The sequence below is a fragment of the Oculina patagonica genome, chromosome 5, assembly GCF_052425735.1.
Source record: "Oculina patagonica isolate OP01 chromosome 5, crgOcupat, whole genome shotgun sequence".
Lineage (NCBI taxonomy): Eukaryota > Metazoa > Cnidaria > Anthozoa > Scleractinia > Oculinidae > Oculina > Oculina patagonica.
In genome coordinates this window covers 27,512,803-27,534,383 of record NC_135762.1, presented here as the reverse complement: position 1 = coordinate 27,534,383, position 21,581 = coordinate 27,512,803, and the positions used below count along the sequence as shown (strand labels likewise).

General features: G+C 35.2%; 1 protein-coding gene across 7 annotated transcripts in view; it reads left to right on the top strand.

Moving 5' to 3' along the window:
- The first annotated feature begins 1,821 nt into the window (after window positions 1-1,821).
- The window catches only part of LOC144654334 (neuronal acetylcholine receptor subunit alpha-3-like), a 29,247-nt gene continuing 9,487 nt past the window's right edge, over window positions 1,822-21,581 (top strand). The window contains exons 1-4 of one of the 7 annotated variants that reach the window (XM_078514446.1): window positions 1,822-1,945; window positions 3,669-3,750; window positions 20,057-20,166; window positions 21,297-21,436. In XM_078514446.1, coding sequence (XP_078370572.1) covers window positions 20,058-20,166; window positions 21,297-21,436 — 249 coding nt within the window. In that variant the 5' untranslated portion in view covers window positions 1,822-1,945; window positions 3,669-3,750; window position 20,057. Of the gene's footprint in view, window positions 1,946-3,668; window positions 3,751-8,675; window positions 8,719-12,055; window positions 12,075-17,968; window positions 18,254-19,879; window positions 20,167-21,296; window positions 21,437-21,581 lie in introns of those variants that run through there. The other 6 variants (XM_078514449.1, XM_078514450.1, XM_078514448.1 and 3 more) reach the window with 6 other exon arrangements.

Below are 21,581 nucleotides of genomic sequence, written 5' to 3'. Positions count from 1 at the left end.
TTTGAGACTGATCTATTTGATTGTTTTGGACAACCATATGAGGACTTTTTTACGCCACTGTTGTGTAGTATAGTACTGAAATGACACACGGAAAGGCATTTGCAGTAAAACGAAAGGTTCCGACCAAGTGAGATGGGTTTCCAATGCTGTGACTCAGTTATAATAAAAATAATGACGGTTTTAAACTAAGGTAGAATTGTTATACATAAGCCATTGCAGCAGTTATAATTACAATGTTCAGTTTAAAACGTTATTGGATAGAGTGCCCTTTCAGGTACTGCTGCAGTAAAAACCCCCCAACCCCCAAAGAACTGATAACGTTTACAATGGGCAGTATAAAACTGTAAAAAGAAGTACTGTGTTCTTGGAACATTAACACACACAGAATTCTTGGTTTTCACGTGACGTCATCAAAATTCTAATCCGGAATACCGTACAGATCTGAAACTTGGACATGTAGACTATCTAGTAATTTTCTACATTCTGTAATAGGCTTGATTTTTTTGACTCAATAGCTTTGGATTTATTTTTTGCAGCGCGTGACAGTAAAAACCAGCAATAAACGAATAAATGGATGTCAACTGAGAATGACAAAATACACGATCGAGGTGCAACGGTTTTATAGAATATCAGTGAAGAACATACGATTTGCTTGAAAAGTGAAGTAAAACTTTCTAAGTATTTTGTCTGCCGACTTCTCATACTATACCCAAAGTTCGGTATCAACCAATCAAAAGCTCTATCTACTACTCTGTTTTCTTCGATATCAAGACAGTGAGGGGAGAGAGACCCTGGGAATGAGGTTGGACAGTGACTTGATATCCTACATCAAGTATCATGACAATGTAGGAAAAAATATACTTTACATTAAAATACCCGAAGCTCCAGCCAGACGTTAAACAGGAAAAATGTCGAAGGAGAAGGAAATGAAAAAGTATAAGTCAATCTTCGTGACAAGCTCCTGTATTACTTGCGTCATGTCTTGTCTTCTCGTTTGTCTGAAAAAAGGTCGGTCTCTTAGCTTCGCTAAATTAGCCCTAGGAGTAAGGAAGGACGCCATTTAAGGTAAGATGGTAGGAATTCCAATTTAAAACAGTTTATTTTTAAACCATGAACCATCAAACAAAGCAAGTTCAAAACCACATCTATTCTGGCTGGGCATTTTGACTCAAAGGAAAACCTGAACTCGTTTGCGTAGAGGTTTTCAATATTACAATTTTGACACGCTTTGGCGACGGATAGAACGCTATTTCGTTTTTGTCATGAGCGTTTTTAATCTGATTCGTTAAAATACGAACCACGGCACGACCTTATTCCCCTGATATGACGCCAAAGAGTTTCACCACTTGATTAGGTGAAATATATGCACAGTTTCCTGGGTGTTTCATGTACAACGGAAATTACCTTTTAACTTTTTTCTCTTTTGTTTTCGGATAAAAAGCTGGAAACAATACCTACGAAATTAGTACGTAATTCGATGACATGATTGGAAAAATAAAAGCAATAGGAGAAAAATACAAACAAGTGGAAATCATGTACGTGTTTATTTTGAGGACAGGAGCTGTAAGTTTTAAAAAATTAACTTAATACGTCAAATAAACGTAAGCAATTGTTTTTTATAAAATCAAATGAAAACCTTGACAGATTGCGGCGAGACCATGCATTTGCCCTGTTCCCGTTAGGCAACTAAGCACTCTAATTTAATTTCTTTTCTAATTTTTCTAATTTGGTATTCTTGGGTATGACGTAAGCAAGTAGAAAAGGCGACAATTTAGAGCAGCTCGGGTTGTCTCGTTGAATCACCTTCGACGATCGGAAAAGCTCAATGCAATCTCCGCGTTCAGAGGTTGCGAAGTTGAATTCACACTGCAGATTGTTAAACTTATAGACTTTTTCATCACTCTGTTAGCTGAAACGCCGTCAGTTTTCTACACGTATTGGCAAGGTTAGTCTCTATGTGGTTTAATTACGATAGTTGTATTTCGACATTGAGGATTCATCGATCTTCGTCTGTGTTAACACAGATATCAGAAATCTGGCGAAAATTCCATCCTTTTACGAGTTCTAATCATAAAGCGTTTTTTTTTCGTTGCGTGGTTCCAAAGATGTTTGTATCAAACTGTTCTCGTCGTTACATAGAACGGTTAAGTGGCGACTGTGAGACTAAGGGCTCAATAGACACACTAAATTTCGAATCACGCACATTTGCTTAGCTCATTGTGCAAAGGAAAAACTGAAATTGAATGATTTGGAATCAAAACTACTTTAGAAAATTTCACAAATTGATTCATGTTTATTCACTGTCTAGAAATAATTCACCGCATTTAAACCTGTGTTCTGTGCATTTAAATATGATTCACTTTCTAGAGAACCGTTTGAGCTCTTTCATTTTAATGTACGTGTTGGTTAAAGCAAGTTAAGCTGAGATCAAACAAATTTTTCGCGCTCTGATTTTGTGCCAGGCACCTATACGTAAATTAAAGAGAATGATATAAAACATATATATTAGCAAAATAAGCCTTATCAAAGGTTATGATAGCAGGCTTACCAGCTAGTACGCTAAGCTCGTGATCTGAATTTCAAGACAAATTATCTTATCAATAAAATCGTTTATTCCAAATGAAATTTTCTGCCACAGGAACATTCCATTTATTAAGAAACATTTCCTAGTGAAATTGACATGCAGACAGTTAAACGCAACAAAATGTTAATTGATTTTGTTGTAGACGAAGGTTCAGTATATCTTTAAAATGATAATTTCCCGTAAAATAAAAGACAGATAAGCTCCCAGAGGAGTGAAAAATAATGGCCAGTCTTTCTTGGATAAATGTAATGAAAATACACAACTTGAAATTATACACAAGCATTGTGTACCGCGCTAGGTGAATGTACCCGAAACCACAATCAAATGATATTTTGAAATGCACCAAGAATTGGTTATAAATAAACATCCTCTCCGTTTTGCCTGTTGATGGAAAAATAAGCGATATACATCCTTTGTTTAAAGAGCCCCTATCTTTTGTATTTTTAGATCTTACCTATCAGGGCGCAGGAAGTAACTGCTAATGACCTTCCCATTGCTTGTATATACTCTTACACCATGGCTCATAGTTTTTCTTGATCTTTCAAATCAAATCAATACACCACAGCCACAAAACTAATGATTATCAGTTGATTTTTACATCAAACTTTTTTTCCTTTCTGATATCAAGAAACTGATAAAGCTAACAGCCCCAATGAAAAGTAGAAAGCAATTTCAGTTGTTTTTCGAGCGAACTTTAAAGTGCTGAATTTCAAATACATATATTGTTACTTATTTGAGGATGGCTTCGTTTTACATTATTGCGAAATACTATTTTATTTACAGTTCACAATTTATGGTAATATATAACTCAAATTTTATAGATATCGGCGTAAAAATGCCATGTATTAACAGTTCATCTACGGCATATTTTGTATAGAAGGTTTCTAATATAAAACAAGAACTGAACGAACCGAAAATATATATTGAAAAATATTGACTTATCAAAAGGGCGGCATAAATATTCAGTGTTAGCTGATTGTCACAATTCCTTCAAGTAATTAAATCCCATATTTTTGCAAAAATAAAAGCGCCGTAAACATACTTAATGGTAATAAATAATTTATTTCATTTCGTCTGTTGTCAGTTGTTTGCAGGCCGCACTATAACCGTGAAGAAAGCTGTTTGGCGATCTCTCTCTCTCTCTCTCTCTTCAAGAAATTAAACAGGTGGGTTTTTAAAGGCAACTAAAATTGTCTTACAAAGGTAAGGTCTTTGAATGCTAGTTGACTTTGAAATGGCAGGAATTTAAGCACCTAATGGCAAAATTTCGCTTTATTATAATATAACGATTAATTATTGGGATTCTTTCAACTATAGAATACCCGCGAAGTCCGCTCCGTAGGGAAGTTTTCTATTTCTTCAGTGTTGATAGAAAAATCGTTTTCATTTTTTGGTTCAATATTGCTCATGGTTTTGTTAGAAATTATGACAATATTACCGAGTTAAATTTAATCAGTAGAGCGCTGATTTAACGAATCAATTTCGTTGGCAATTTTTGCGGACGCAGGGCAAATTTTAGTCTGGTACTGTAACAGGGACCGTTTTAACGCGAAAATTGTTGATTGTTGAATTGGGCAGAATTTTACACTCTGTTTTTATAGATGAAAAGTCGTTTATTTTCATCCCGGTTTTAATTATACTTTTTCCACTGGCTTACACAGCATGCGATATCAAAATAAAGGCGGAAACGAATTCTAAGCAAAAGTCAATTATGAACACGGATGGAATTCATCTAAATGGTTGCCTTATCGATTAAACCTTTAAAACGTAAGATGGCATTCACTGAGTCAACACTGAAGCATACGGTACGCAGATGGTTTCATCAGGGCGCTAAAAGGAAGGGTTCCTTTTTAGCACCCTGGTTTCATCTTGATCAGGATTAAATTTATGAGCAAAAGCACTTATAATTATCTTGACGTTTTTGGTGTTTGGGGTTTTAAATAACTTTGTTAAAAATTGGATTGATTTAAAAAAAATAAAATTTACGCGATGAAGAATTTAGTGAGATAGTGCAAGGAATCAAAAAATAGACCATTAACGCTGATCGTATCGAGTGAACTATCCACTTGCTATTGAAGTTTTTTTATTTGCACGTTTTTAAGAGCGCAAAGAACAAAACCAGGTTTTTACAGCTGGTCTAAAATAAGACATGATCATATTAACTTTTGTGAATAATGCGATAACTATTGAATTCTATGATCAAGTATCATATATCATCGTTGACATTTCAATTGATGATTGTCACTTTTCGCCAGGGTTATTCGGCAGGTTTTTTTGATATCAATTAACACACAAACCTTTGACGGCGGTTTATGCAGAATACTAAAGTGCCATCATCGTTGCCCGGGGGGGGGGGGGAGTACTCCCTATAATGGCTTATACGGGGAGGCTCCGCCCGGGTATATAAAGGGTAGGGATTTCACGAGTTTAAGTATATGAAAGGGTATGGAAATCTGTCATTTGGCTATTTAAAAGGGCCTTTAATTAAAATATTTCGAACAGACGCAATTTATGGCTGTATTATTTTCATTTATAAAGCGCTACATAAAAATGACAAGAAAATGTCCTATTTTAAGTCTCTTAGGTATATGAAAGGGGTACCTTTTTTCAGTTAAAGGTATACGAAAGGGGTACAATTTCTGTCAAAAATGGTATATAAAAGGGTAAGGGGTTAGAACTTGGGGCGGAGCCTCCCCGTATAAAACTTTTTTGAGTACCCCCCCCGGGCATCGTTGTTTTCTTCACAACCTTTATCCGAACCGCGAGGTAAAATAACCGTTGAACTTTAAACGTACTTATATTCCATACCGGCATTGGACATAGAGTGGCTATATTCGTGATATATTCACAAGGACCTATTACCCGATAAAACATGTCAGAATTTTTAAGTTACATTTAAGTATAGTAGGCGCCATTGTTTCAATAAAAAGAAACGTATAAGATAACTATTTTCAAAAAAAGGAAACAAAGTAAAGTCATGTTTTGGCATGACTCATGCCATCTTCAGTTTATTGAGAATTTAAAATCTAGGATATTTTATAAGATATTTTTTCTTTCCTCCTGTGCATCCCTTAAAGTATTTTATACTTAATTTTCAATACCTAAGTAATAGCTATATTCAGGAGCCCATGCTATATTCAATTACTGTCAGTGGCAAGTAAACGCATTTAGCTGAAAAGAAGATATGTAACTCGTAAATTGCAACGTCAAATGTAACACCAAAAGCTTAGTTATACCGTAAAATTCCGGTTATAAGCCCTGGGCTTATACAACTTCATAAGGGGTTTTGTGTGGGCTTATAAATAAGCGGAGGGGCTTATATTCGGGATTATACACGGAATAATACGTGTTGATCGAAATACGTTTTTAAGTTAAAAACGCATAATAGACCAACATTTAGCCCTGTTCAGTACTGTCATCCAGCAGAGGTGGGCTTATATCCGGAGGGCTTTTAATCCGATGTATTTTTTTGTTTCCAGGTAGATGGGCCTTTAACCGGAGGGGCTTAAAAGCGGGAGGGGGGGGGGGCTTATAACCGGAATTTTACGGTATTTATTTGCATACATAGTATTACAAAATTTTATGGTCTTAAAGTTTACCATAAATTAAACCGCACCTTACTTTTGGTTTTTATTATCTGTAAACAGTGTGACATAAACTAGCTCTGCGTGTAGATTGTCGCAATTTTTTTCTAATCGGTTAGCTAATGCTTAGTTGATGTGACTATACACGAGACCATACGGGCTCATCGTCAGTTGAAGTTACCTCACTCAGTTAACGAGATGTAATCGCATTAGCTGCTGTATGTTAGGGCCTGTTTATATGGAAGAGAGTTGTCCCTGGTAGGAGGGTTACCCTCCATACCGAGCCACCCCGGGCGAGAGAACTTTTCATACGTTTCTTTATAAATAGCTGCGAACTGTTTATATGAGAAATTGCAAAGTTGGCTCGGGGGGCAGGGTGACCCTGGGTGGAGGGTTACTCGCTTTGAAGGTAGGGTGACCCTGGGGAGCGAGCCAACTTTTTTCCATATAAACAGTTTGGTTATTTTCGCCTCGCCTACAAGGGACAAGTTGACACATACGGAGCATGCGCAAACGCTGCAGTCGACCAAAACAAAATTGCAGATACATTGAAACCGAAGTCGGCGGAAAATTTGTCCAAAAAATGGTCGTGGTCGATGTTTCAGCGTTCCTTATTTAAAAAAGGCAGACATAATAGATGTTTCAAAACAACTCTCGCCAGTCTTTTGAACCGAGTCTGGCTCGGTCAACAGGGACAACTTTTTCATATAAACGCTCGGCAAAAGATAGCTCGGGGGAGAGGGTAGCCCTCTCCTCCATATAAACAGGCCCTTAGAGCAGTTTTCAATTGAGTGTCGTAAAACCAAAACCAAAGTAATTACTCTGGCCAATCACAAAGGACACAGACAATCCAGTGAACCAATCAAAACTCGAACCAAATACATGTAGCTGGCACGAAGCGCGGGAAAACGTGCGCGAGCGAGTCACGATTGGTTTTGGTTTTAGTTCTGATTGGCTGAGAAAATGGCGCGAGATTTTTAAGCCACTCACGGAGCGTAGTAATGCAAAACCAAAGCAAACGCAATTTACTTTCGACACTCAAGTGAAAACCGCTCTAAACCACAAAAACTCGGTACAAGAACATAATTGGTGCAAAAAGTAAATCAGCGGTAAATCCCAGAGATCCAAGAGAACTAAATAGTATTACCACGGCCCACGACTGCCTAGGAAACACTCAATGAATATGGATGGAAAAGGGGGGGGGGGAGGGTGGTGGGGAATAAAGGCCGGATCTTTCTAGTTCCGACCGACTTCGAGGTTTCTCCATTTCATTCACAAATTTTTCAATAAATACCTAAGGAAGAGAAAAAATATGTTAAAAATATGTTAAAATGAAAAATTTGTTAAGCCTAAAACAAAATTGAAAATAAACCTTTAATTTTATGGTATGTAAACACGCCCTTATAATTAAGGCTTGGGTTAGAATCTCTTGCAAAGCACGATGCTTAGTCAAGATCGATAATGACATGCTTTATGACATGTTTAAGGCTTTTCCTTGTGACATTGAAGAACATCTTAGCATTTGACACAAAATTTTACGAGGAACTGTGCAAGTATGGCTAGCAACAATCGAAAAACAAAATTAACCACAGGAAAGCTGGATTCTCCATTGAGGAAGTTCATGTGAGGAAAGTCCCCATGACCTTATCTCAGATTTTTATAAAAAGTAACTTGATATAGCTCAGTTTTATCTTTTTTTCTAATTTATAAGCTCCTAAGTACTGAAAGAGAACGTTAGTCTTCAAAAGTATCCACTAAAGAGGATCCTTAGAAAGGAAGTTCTTTCTGTAAGGAAAGTTCTCTCGATGCCATTACAGAGTTTCATAAAAGGTAACTTGATATAGCTCAGTTTTAACCTTTTTGTCTAATAAGCACTACGTGAAAAGAAAGTAAGTCTACAAATGTCAGTTCACAATAGCCGATCCACTGGCCTCTATAGAGGAGGTTCTTTCTGTATAAAAGAGTAAGAGTTTTATAAAAGGTTAATTATTATACAAAAAAATAACTTAATTTAGCTCAATTTTACCTTTTGTGTATTTATTAAGCCCCTACGTGAAGAGAAAATTAGTCTAGAAATGTTTCCACACTATAAAGAATCCTCTATAGAGGAAGTTCTTTCTGTATTAAAGGGAAGTCCTAATTCGATGTCACTTCAGAGTTTTAAAAATATAACTTAATATAGCTCAGTTGTATCTTTTTGCGTAATTAATAAGCCCCAAGTGGAGAGAAAATTGGTCTTTAAATGTATTCACTATAAAGAATCCTCTTTAGAGGAAGTTTTTTCTGTAAGGGAAGTCCTAATTCGATGTCATTTCAGAGTTCTGTAAAAGGTACTTGATATAGCTCAGTTTTTACCTTTTTGCCTAATTAAAAAGTGTCCAATCATGTGAAGGGAAACCTGCATTAATCTGCAAAGATCTAATGCAGCTGTATTTGTTTTCATTGACTTTCGTGTTCCATTAAAACTGAAAACAATATTCTACACTTCATTTCTTCATCATTTACTGTTAGACGCACTTTTGGTCATAAATCAAGGCTGATTTTCTACGGGTGAGTAATCGCTTGATGTGGTTTGATTTATAGTCTTCCCATAAGTGCCTTTCGTTCATTTGACATTTTTTCCAACAAAGTAAAACATGCTGCGTTAGACGGTAATGGACATACGTGATTAAATTTCTAGATGGACACAATACATGAAATTTATCACGCATCCATTCAATGTTTTCCTTATTGAGTTCAGTTACGTTCTTGGATGGCCCTGCTCCAAAATAAATCGTGTTGGATTATATGTCTTGTCGCATGTAACCGGTAAATGCTTTGCCAATGTCAAGAGCAACATCAAGGGTACACAAGATAATTAATTCTGGACGTCGGTGAAGATATCAAGATCACATTTGAGAAATTATTGGTTTTATTTCATTCCTAACCTATATAAATATATAATGATATGAGACAAATCTGAAAAACAGTTATTCAGTTAGGGCAGTTAGCTAGCATAAAACAATCCTTCAAAACCTTAGCATACATGTTTTTCTTTTCACTCATTTCAAATTTATTTTATCATGTAAACATATAAGTGATTTCCATTAGCGAGGATGAACTTCATTTTTATTTCAATTTCCTGTGATTCGTTTGTCTGTACTTGTATTCTTGTTCTGCTGTAGAGTCAAATTTCAAACAGTTTCAATTTAAAAGCCACAATCACATTTTAATTAATAGTTTTGCTGCATCATGTTTGTATTTACAAAAAACATCTAACTTTTCAAGCTCTAATGACGTTAAATCTCGTAGTAAACAAATGCCGTTGAAGTTGACAAGGTACACATGAAAGCCTTTTAGATTTTCCATCACCCGAAGATCGAAAACGCATTTCACTTTTTTAACGACTATTGCGAACAGATACAAGAATTTGGCCGACAGTCCCGAAATAGCAACCGATCTTCTAACAAAAAAATCTAATGATATTTGACCATACGATAACCAAATGTTGTGACTCATTATTAAAATATGAGCCCACATTCTTCTGATAGGCTAAAACCAACAGTACTTAACAAACCAGTGAAGTGTGCCAGATCTATGAAAAGGTACATACACCTTTTTTTCTATAAGAATATTGTTTTTTCCGGCCCAGGCTTAATAATCTTATTTTCTTTGTCGATATTAGGCAGAAAATATTCTTGTGAATATTCTTAGATTATAGCGTATGACATTTCCATTTTAGAATGTATTGGGTATCAAGTGTTTGGTATGTAACTTCTTGCAGAAATGTTATTAGCGTCAAACATACGGCGAGTGCTGCTTTTGTTGTTGTTGTTGTTGTTTCTTTGGCCAGTTTTGCCGTTTAAAGAAATGAATTTTATACGTTTTAGTTGAAAACATATAATTGTATAGTATTTACAAATTTTCAACACACAAAATTATATTCTTTCAAAATCTTAGTCTCGGGTTTTTTCCTAAAATATTCTTAAAATGGCGAAAATTTCAGCCTCAATATTGTTATCAAACATATTCTTATATAGAAAAAAAAAAGAGTGTAAAAAACTGAGAGGACATCATGCTACTAGTCGTGTTCAATATGTAGTAAATTTGCTATTGAGTTCTCGTTAATAAGTGATTTATTGCACAACTTTGTAATTAAGAAAGAGCTGCAGAAACTTTACCAGGTCCAATATCTAAAAAATATCATGAGGAGCGGCAATAGAGCGCTCTGATTGGTTAATCTTAGTTGTTGGACCTCTCTAATAGGCTCTGCCCGGTCTGTGATTGTAATAAAACCGAAGATGAAATTCATTTTCTCTTTTATTGTTCCAAATATGCAACAATAAGAGATAACTTTTACAAGACAATACAGCCTATCATCTTAAATGTCAGCCAACTACCAGTGCCTGACTTGATTTTAGAATTAATGAATTCTCCCGATCGTTTTGTGACCATGCAATTGATTAAATTTATATCATCTTGTTTTGATTTACGTAACAAAATACTATCAATGTAATTAATTTTATATGAATCATTTTTGTTTTTTACTATATATTATTATTTTATTATTTTTATTATTATTATTACTAAATAAGTTTACGCTTTTGCAATATTGTAACAAATTTACAGTCATGCAAATAAAGCTTGTTGTTGTTGTTCTCTCAGCTGTCTTAGTCGGGAAATGATTAACAATTATTCACCGAATTGGAGGTGAATAGTACTTTGCTAATCACCTCCGAGTTAACCAATCAGCGCGCGCGAAAAGCACTATTCACTTGTGTGGAATATACTAATGTATTTTATTAAATAACCAGCCAAAGTTATTGTAATTATAGCTTTCTGGTTGCGTGGCTCATTACATTTCGATTGTCAGCGAATATACCCCTTTTGTTACCAAAAACAATATAGTACGTGCGAGGATGAGCAACTTGTTTAAATTTTTTTTAAAAAAAAAGGATAAAATCTTATAAGAAAAAAGAGGCATTTTGCCCATCACAAAACAAACAAAAATACATTGGGAATATCTAACTCGTAAAGTCTGGTAGAGTAAACGCTGAAAACTGAAGCAGATGGATTAAGGCAGCTACAATTAGTGTTAGGAGCAATCAAATCAAACCGGTTTATTTGAAAGCTAAGGTGAAAACATTTTTGCAACATTTAATTTAAGCTTGTCCTATTTCGGGATGCTTGTTACCATGCCAATTAATTCAAAGATGAGACCTGTCATTTTTACCTGCTACATTCAGGCTTTAATGATCAAAAGCATAACAAATATTGAAAAACAAATAATGGCAGTTTGACAAGCTTTCGTCCTATAATCAAGGTCAACACATGCGTAATTCATTTTTAACAAGAGGATAAAAATATTCCAAAAACATTTCAAGGAAGGCGCATATATTTCTTAAAACCTTAGAAACGTACAAAAATACGGAAAAGTAGGTAGCAGTATTCATTATAAAAGTTGTTTTTCTTCCATCTGCACCGAGAAAATTAAACAAAAATGATAATCACTTTAATTACAGTTTTTGCCTGAAATATTAATAAAAACAATGCAATGAAAAATAAGCAAACACTAAGAAAATCTTTGCAATTAATTTGAAACTGCCAGAAATAAAAAGTACGACAGTAGTTGCATAACCTCTGAGATTGCCCACATAATTTTTTTCGTTATTCTGTTGATGTCTTAAGAGACAAAAAACGTTTGGTTAGTTTTAATATTTGAATATAATAATAAAAAGATGTTTTCAAGCAACAATAAGCACACCAGTGATAACGTAAACACTTTTATTTGCAAACAAGCACACTAAATAGCGTTGCGCTGACAACGCCGTTAAATAATTTACACAACATTCGAAGCGGTGTATGTTTGACTTTTTGATTTTATAACGAGACTCAAAATGAACCTTTACTGCAAGAGCGTCAATAAGGTAAGGTTTGGGTTTACTCCATTTTGTTCTTATTCTAAAAATATTGGTAGAGAATAGTTTTAAATTGTCGTGCTCGTATGGCTTGTTTTGTGGCTCATTATTTGTTCGTTTTCGCGATTCTTCTTTGGAGTTTTTACGTGATATTGTGGTGGGCTCAGTGACCTTGTGGTTAGGCGATGGATTGGGTCGAAAGCACCGCTTTCTGCTGAAATAACAAGCAGTTCAGCCAAGCATCCTTTCTAAGGAAGTTGTGGATGCTGTAACAAAACCTCTACGCGCCAGATGCATCTATACCTCAGCTGTGGCTACTTGGACCCCTAGGATACATGTTAAGCTTTATATTGTAAAACTGAAAAAAAAAACACCATAGCATAATTGAGTCTGTATAGCAAGGTAAAATAGGCTTCTTTCAATATATTAAAATTCAGCTTTGCAGCAAGGCCCAGACACAAGCAAAAGAAATTTTACAAGCATGTTTATTAATTTTTTTTTATTTGTGCCCTATAGGCCTCGCTACAAATTTTAATATATCGAAAGAAGACTATTATGAGATTGGCAAAACAATACTGAAAGAAAAATCATAAAGGTCTCTTTCATCTGCACAAAATAAGTTACAAAACTTTTTATTACAGTAGTATACTTTGGCCTTTGAAGTGCTAATGATTTTCCAGCTAACAAATAAATTTACACTGAAGAAATATAAATAAACGCTGAAAAAATATTTAAAAATATTTTAAATAAACAACAAATAATAGTTACATTTGTTCAATGAATTACTTCGAACCTCATCATGTTCCTTGGCGTAAGACTCGACCACTAATTTTTCTAGTCCTAGCAAACACATGTATAACAGCTTGAAATTTAAACGCTTTAACATCTGAACAACACATTGGATTTAAAATCAGGCTTACAGTGCTAACAAGAGTCGCAACAAAATTGTTTGATTTTTTAAAGATTTTGCTCACAAAACAACTTTATAAATATCCGACAGCAAATGTAAGTGATCAGATCGATGCTACAACTATAATGGGTTTTTTTAATTATACCTGCACAATGTGTCAACCTAGATCAATGGCAAATAATCACTAAGATATGACATATGACGAGAAAATTTTGCAATTCGTTTAATTTAATTTACAATTGATGAATTTCTATTATCCTCGACTTCTGCTTCGAGTCAGTTTCTTTTTTAATTTTGGCTTGCGGCGAACTTCGCCGTATAAACCTAACTTCGGTGTTGTTTACGGCAAGGATGAAGGCATAAGGTTAGAAGTGCTACAATTATTCTTTATTTTACTGAAGTAACTAAAAAGATCTTTATTAGAAATTTTATCATTTGATAAAATCCAAGGGTCACCAAAATGTCGGAAGCGCTAGTGTTTATAATCGAAGTTCCCGTAAGCGGACATGGAGCGGTCCCTTTAAAGGAGTGATTCTTGTAATCGGCCGCTAGCACCCCCTACTCTGGTACAATGTATGTTTGTATGCTTGTCGCAAAAGAAAGTGTACTACCGCAGGCCGTTAGTGGCAAGAGAACTAATCAGAATTTCACCGAAATTCAGTAGAGCGCTTAAAAACAACAGCAAAAATCAAAATCGTACCCCTCGAAATACCTCCGCTTTGAGAGCTTCGACGGTATTTTAACACGTGATTGAAACTTTCTAAGACTGTTTCAATCTCACGGAAATTAGAGATTGAAAGCAATTCTAGCATGATGCTAAGAATGTTTGGGCACTTTTGTATCTCCTCTTGATTTCACTTATTTCACATGTGGTACTGTTTTCAGTGCCAAGTGACTTTGGTAATAGATTTTTATGATCTGTTGGCAAATGTCAGTTTATTAACAGCTGGGAGATTTACTTTTATAACTCTCGCAATTTTCGTATAAAGTGCTTTGCAGCATGGTTCAATTTATCATTGAATCAGAACGGACACAAATTACAACCGTTGTAAACGTACTGAGGCAATAGCTTTTATTATTCAAATTTCGTGAAGTCTTGTTTCAAATTTTTATGAGCTTTACATTAGAAATAATATTTACAATCTTTTTGTTCCCATGGCGTTTACGTTCAAATTAGGAGACTTTTCAATTTAATTTTAATAAGAAAATATTTTAGTTCACATTCAGAACAAATGCAAATGTCATAGAGAATGCAAAGAATAATAGTTATACTTTTATATTAAAGTTTGCATTGCTGCTGATATATTCTACGTTAACTAATTATTAAACTAGCGTGCCACCCAGAGCATCGATAAAAGAAAGTCATATATATGCAAACCTCTATTCTTTAAAATTCTACGGAGTCAGGATTTCCTAAGACGAGGGATTAAGTGCTTAAATAAACATTGAAACGATGCCAAATTGAGAAACCAAATTTTGAAAATTCTTTCAACCAGTATATGGCTTGGATTCTGATCGATGTAAAATCTGCAGGTGAGTTCATTTCAGTTTGTTTTAGCAGTTTGTGACTTACAATTCGCTTTAAACGTTACATTAGCTTGACGATTGCGAAAGAGGAGATTACAGATAGTTTCTGTACATGTATTTCAGATAGGCTTTCTGTTTGATATGCATAGCATTTCTTTAAAGATATGAGGATAGATTTAGCAAAGATGGTGAGAATTAAAATAGTGTAACTTCGGCAGTGGGTTAAAATGAAGAGGCTTGGTTAAATCGTGAAGGTCTGGATAGGGGCTCTGTGTGTTTTGTCTCCCCTGCAGGTATATAAGTGGGCACTAGCCAATTTTTGAGAAATCTGAGCAATAATGCTAAAAGAGGTGTGCAATGGTCTGAGTTGGAGTGGCAGAATAATTTATTAAAATCATAGAACGAGTACAAATATTCAACTACCCCTCTCAAGGCAAACCTCAGTTCAAATCCTGGTTTAAGCGAAAGAAAAATATTGGCGAATAAACCGGCTATATATATACTTTTACTAGCCATTTGAATTTGAACTAGCCCTTAAAGGGCTTACTAGAATACAGCAAATCTCGAAAAAATATATATTCCTTTTTTAACTTATTATCGTGACGACCGTACAGATAAAACTTATATCAATCCTGGGTCTTGATAAATAATTACAATTTATAAACCGCAGTGCTGTCCGTACGTACAGACTAAGGGTCAAAATTCTCCTAGTACAGTCCCGAAAATGCAAATTTGGTTAATTATAGATTTACGCGACTTTGTGGTTGAAAAAAAAAGGGATTTTTTAGCCGGTCAAATATGTAGAAAATATTGGACAGGCAAAAAAACAACATCCCGTTGAACTGATTTTGACTGGTCTTCTCAGCTGTTTTGTGAAACCGGTCTGGCATAGGGTAATCGAACGTTTTCAAAAGAAACCGACCAACCTGATTTCGCAATTTGCCTGTAGGCAACCACTCATAGCTCCTTCACTTACCGGCAAATACGTTGGCGAGGGATTTTAAGGCATCTACAAACTAGCTAACTTCACTAGTGGTTTTCTTTACACTCAGTACTTGGCCGTTACAATTGTTCCTGTTACTGTCTTTTTTGCGTCATGATTCGTTCATTTCAGTGTACTTTTTTCAAAAATGGCGGATTTATTTCTGGAGAACGACGTTTCGTGCGATTTCTTATGCATGTGACTTTAATTACACCGTGCCGGGAGCATGCGCTATCTTGATTTGTTTTCTTTTAGTTTACCGAAGAGAGTTCAAAACCTATCTAGATTTTATCGAGATTGAAATGTGGTTTTGAAGGCTTGAATATAGAGAAAGAGATATTTAAACCAGATTTTACGTTCAGTTTGTATTATTTCTGTGAATCGTTTTCTCTGTCTTGTTTACCAAAGTGTGTTATGCAGCGTTTTCTTGTAGATGGACTATCTAGCATAGTGTGGTCTTCTTTGGTACGTGGTCCTTTGTAGTTCTTCCCCACTGCATCTCTTTTGCCATTTTTATCCGCTGTGTTTTTATTACTTTTTTTATCGTTAATATTAGTTATGTATACAGGGAAGGTATCAAAGGTCGTCTGGACTAGCAGACCTGTACTCGGAAATGACGCTTGCAGAATGAGGGGGCTTTAACGATTGCGAAAATTAGAACCGCGAATGCATGTTAAACATGCTTTCATTTATTGTTTGCGTCATTTGTGATGGCTTTCTAATCGAACGAACCAGTTAACATGATCGTTTACCGAGGTACGAAAACACCCATGGTAAATAAACACACAATGACAGGGTAAATAAAGAAGAAACAACGACGAATGGTTAACACTGAGACATAACTACCGTAATGATTCGATTTAGCGCCCGGGGCGCTTATTTACTTTTGGCACCTCGAGGGAGGGCGCTTATTCGAGACAGGGCGCTTATTCGGGACAGGGCGCTTATTTAATTTCTTGAGAAACAACCAAATGTATCTAACAATAACAGAAACTGTAACAGTTAGAAATTGTTTACTTTTAAAATAATTGTTCATTTTAGCAGTAAATATACACATGAACTGTACGGCGAACGGTCAGGAGTTTATCTAGTTGACGTCAATGACTTCAGTATGGGCAGTTATCCACAATAGGGGCACTTATTAGAATAGGGGTGCTTATAAGAACGGGAGCGCTAATTAGAATGGGGGCGCTTATTGGAATAGGGGCGCTTATTTACAAAAACACATTCGAAGGGGGGCGTTTATTCGGAAGGGGGCGCTTATTTGAAGGAGGGCGCTAAATCGAATCATTACGGTATTGGTGAAATAAACAAATTTATGCTAAACTATTAAAGATGCGACATTTGAATGTGTCGTTAACGCAACTAACATGTACAAAGTACTATCTCTTGTCAGCAACAAAGGCTTAAAAAAAACCGTACGAAATACTCAACATGACTTAGCTAAATATATTTGTTTCGGTATACAAACAGCGTATCATCGAGGCCAATATTAATTTGCTGACTCACCACTCGACAAGACGACAGTTGTGCAAATTACCGACCACAGTTATTAGTATCATTAACATAAGAATAACAAGGAATTAGACACGAACAACAAACTTGAAAGTCATCTTCAAAGGAGTGCTATGTCACGATATTTTTTAGTATTTCTTTGGATGTACAAAATTTCTTTCAAAAAAATGGAAATTTCGAAATAATATTTTTCTAAGGTCGACACTCATCGAAGAAGTAGTTATACTAATGATAAAACTAAAATAAACAAGGAATTAGACACGAGCCATAAACTTGAAAATCATCTTCAAACGAGCGCTATGTCACGTTATTTCAAGTCATTTTTCGATGTACAAAATTTCTTTCAAATTGAGGGAAACTTCAAAACAATAGTTTTCTAAGGTAGACACTCATGAAAGAAGTAATAATAAAACAAAAATCAACAAGGATGTCTGTGCTTGAGAAGAATTAAGATGGATTACAAACAGCAAAATTGAAAGAAATTTGCCATTTTTTTTCAAGATGCGATGTCTGTACTGTGCCCCCCTTAGCTCCTTTAAATTTCACACTAATTTAGTTTCTTAAAGTGCATAGTGCCGCCGCGGTCTTGCTGTATTTAAGAGAACCAGTGTGGCAAGCCATTGTCACAATCATCGACTGTTTTATTTTCCCGAAATGAAGACGTGTTTTGTCGTGTATTGCGCAAGGCCAGAAAAACCACAAAGACTGCAATAACCTGTTTATCCAGTTTTTCTTAAGTTCAATTTTCGAGCGATACTTTCACCCGTGAAGCGTGTTATTCGTGGATAATAATCCAATCATAAGGAATTAGGAGGTTTTCGGCAAGCGACACGAATCGTGTCAATCACTGGGTCACCAGCCTGTAAGAGGTCACGTGACAGCAAAGCCATACAAAATCCTCTTTTTAAATTTTTAACAATATAATTTTATTCGCGACGCCAAACGCAAGGCAAACGTTTTTCCCTAATAACTCGGACGTGCGAGGGCACGATTGACAAGATCTCGTGATCATCACCTCCAGGCCTTATATTGTTTATAAAATGACGCCCAAAACACTTAAACACGGAACAACTTTTAATTGATAAGACCCTTCAGAAGCGGTAGTATACGCCATAGCACAATTACGTTCAATTTGCTTTTTCCGTTCACGTTAAAACTTCCTGTGACGCGTGTATAAAGGATCAGTCAAAAAAAAGCAGTAAATTAACTCAGTTGGAAGACAGAAAAGGCTAACGGAGCAGTGCAAAGGTAAAGGTAATGTTGTATCTTTAAATTCAACTTTAGCAGAGTTTTGTCAAATATATTTATTTGATCTCACAATATTTATTGCAAACACGTTATTCAAAAAGGAAAACATTCTCTAAAAGATCTCAATACCGCAAGTTTTCGTTTACTTTTAACTTTCGGAGAAAAACGATTGTGAATTACTAAACTGCCTAAATTTTGTAATTTCATATCAAGCAGGTGTCGTTGGATGTCAAATTACCATTTTGGTAAAAGATTATAAAAACTCGATATCTACTTGTTTGTGTTTTTTCCAACTTTTAACAATTTGTTGTTTAAAATAAATTGCTTTCTCGCTCCAATTCGATGACAAACTTTGATCGTGCAATGAACGACGAAAGTTTTCCCACGATTTTAATAGTCAATTTGACTTGTCTAGTTTGCATATATCATTATTTATCTGCATGGGCAAGGAAAACGATATGCTATTGAGTCCATATTCTTCTGTTATTGAATTGCTGGAGCTCAAATACAAGTTGATCAAAAGAAAATTCGTTCAACAAACAAATATTTGGAAAAACCTAGAAATCAGAGTCGACAGGCGAAAACAGGAAAAAGTCAGTTTCAAGATATAAATGTAAACTTGAATATTTTTTTGACACGTTTTGGAAAGGACGGAGGATTTAATTACCGACTGCATTAACAAGCCTGTCACGTATCTGGAATTTTATCGTTTTTTGTAACCTTAGTTTGAAGTACAGTTTCAAAAAGGAGCGTTGACCAAAATGGATTGATATTGTTAACGTAGCCGATGTATTTTCAATCATTCCATGAACGAGTCTCGAAACGAAAATTAAAGATCCTTAGGGATTTATGTCTTTGCGTCGCCTAAAAGTCTAATACGTTCCCATTGGTGGCTTGAGGCGCTATATTCTTTGTGATGATTCAGTTAATCTCGATAGGACATTATCAGCTAAATAAAAGTCATTTGAAAGATGTTTTCGGCCCGATTGCAAACCTGCACGGAAAACAACTTGCTAAGTACAAAAATATTAACATTGTGGCGATAGGTTGTGCTTCTTTCTTGATCATTTTGCTGTCGTAGGTCATACTGGACAAAGTTATATCGTTTTTCACCATTTTTGCTTTTCACTCAAAACTTACAGAATCATTAATTTATAAATTTTCTTCCTGATATGATATTGCCTAAATATGCCATTACTATGATAATGATATTTATTTCAGTATGTCTAGCGAAAGAAACCTTATATATATATGGCAACCAATTAGTGCAGCTCGATAACGGAAACCATTAACTAATAATACGAAATAACCAATGACTAAAAAGTTGAGGAATAGCTACAAAAAGAAAAGAAAATCCGTACAGGAGTTAAAAATATGGTCGTGCATTATTTGGTTTTCTCGGTAGCATCGTCAAAAGAAGCGGTGTTTTTTTTTTTACAGAATAAAGGATCGGTTTAGCCGAAAAGGAATAATGATGTCGTTTATGAGAATTATTGTTTATGTAGATCATTTAATAACTTGTACATATTGATTAATTATTGAAATACAGTATAATCAGTAACAGAAGCTGATAAGCTTCTGTCAGTAAGGTAACTACACCATTTCGAGCTGACAACTGAATTTAAGGTACCGTTGTTTAACCCTTTTTACGTTCAACAGAACAGGGCTCATACGACATACATCTCAGTAGCTTTAATCTCAGTGGTCACACACTTTGGTTTCATCCGCAAACTCAAAGTTTGGAATTGTAGTGATTCATGGTGTTCCTTGGAAATGAAAATCATTATAAATGTTTTGTTTTTCTTTCAGGATGTCCACAAAAAGATCAACATTGAGCCAACGTTCTTTTACCGGGCTAATAACAGGAATCCTTTTCTTGGAAGTGTTAGCAATAGTCTTGTCGTGCCAAAACTCTGAAGGTAAGAATAAAAAAATAAAAAAATGATTTTAAAATAAATCTTACTTCTACAATTCCGTCATAATCATCTTCTCTTTTAAGATGTAATTAATAATTTAAGCTGTTTGCAAGTTGAGTATTGTCTGTCGGCCGCTTTTGCATTCGCTTTGAGAGTTGAGCGAGTTCAAGTCATGCAAACGAAGGCAGCTGTTTCACTCAAAAACAACTTTGCAATGACAATTAGAAAATTTCCTTTAATAAATGTTAAAATATTTTGCAAATCATTGAATGATTAATGCGCCTTTATTTACCGATTGTAGCAGCGCAGAAAAGGTTTTTAAGGTGTACATCAATATTTACTATAACGTGAAAAGAGTGGTTTAAAACCTCAAATGATAACTTTGAGGATGTAAGATGTGCGAGTTAAGCTTCTTCGAGTGATTAAGTTTAAGCGTAAGAACAAAAACATATTCGTCCAATGTGTAAATAAATATTCCTTTCGAAGGCCATTGATCGAAACGACTAAAAGAATTAATTATAAACCTCTGCAAGACGATGACAAATCACCTTGTGATTACTCGGTTTGAATTTAATTATTTTTTTATATAATTCGTTTCTGGATATATAATGTGTTCTTTGAATATATGTTTATGTTCACTGAGGTAAAGCATGGAATGGTAAAACGCATTATTAGCCCATTATCATTGGTAGGCAGTCATTTGTACATCGATAGTGAAAATGTAGCGGACTTTCAAATAAATTAAGATGGCTGTTAACAGTTTCCAGCACTCATTTACACTTTGATGGATCAAAACTACCGCTTTTTATCAGATTGTGCTACATTGCATGGTATCAAACAAATTCCCATTCATTGGTGAACAAGTTGTGGAAATTTTCGTGACATAACACGTTACTTTAGTAACAGTATGAATAGTTAAAAAACAGGCTAAAGTGCTTATATCTCACAAACCAGTTTCGGTGACTCCCATTTTTTGGTATCGAATTGAGATAAGCATAAATAGATACAACGTTTTTCAACATTCAAACTTTCTAAATGAGGAATACAAAGCCACCTTAAATCGTAAACAAATCAGTATCTGATTCATCATCTTTGACGCATCTTGTGTTTGCTTTGTTTTTCCTTTTTAACAGCGAAAAAGAACTTTACCCAGAATCCCCATCAGCGTCTACTGGAGCATTTACTTGCAGGGTACGACAGAGATGGTCATCCGGGGGGAGGAAAGAGTGTGAAGGTCAGGGTAGGAGCCAAAGTTGTCCGGATTGTTAACATTGTAAGTATAGACGGCAACATCGAAGAGAGAATTAGCAACTAGGGAGTTTTCTTTAATACTAAGGGACGGACCATTATTTTTTTGGAGGGGGGGGGGATGAAAAATATTGAAAAAAAAAATTGTTTGCAGGGCCTGGAAAGACAAA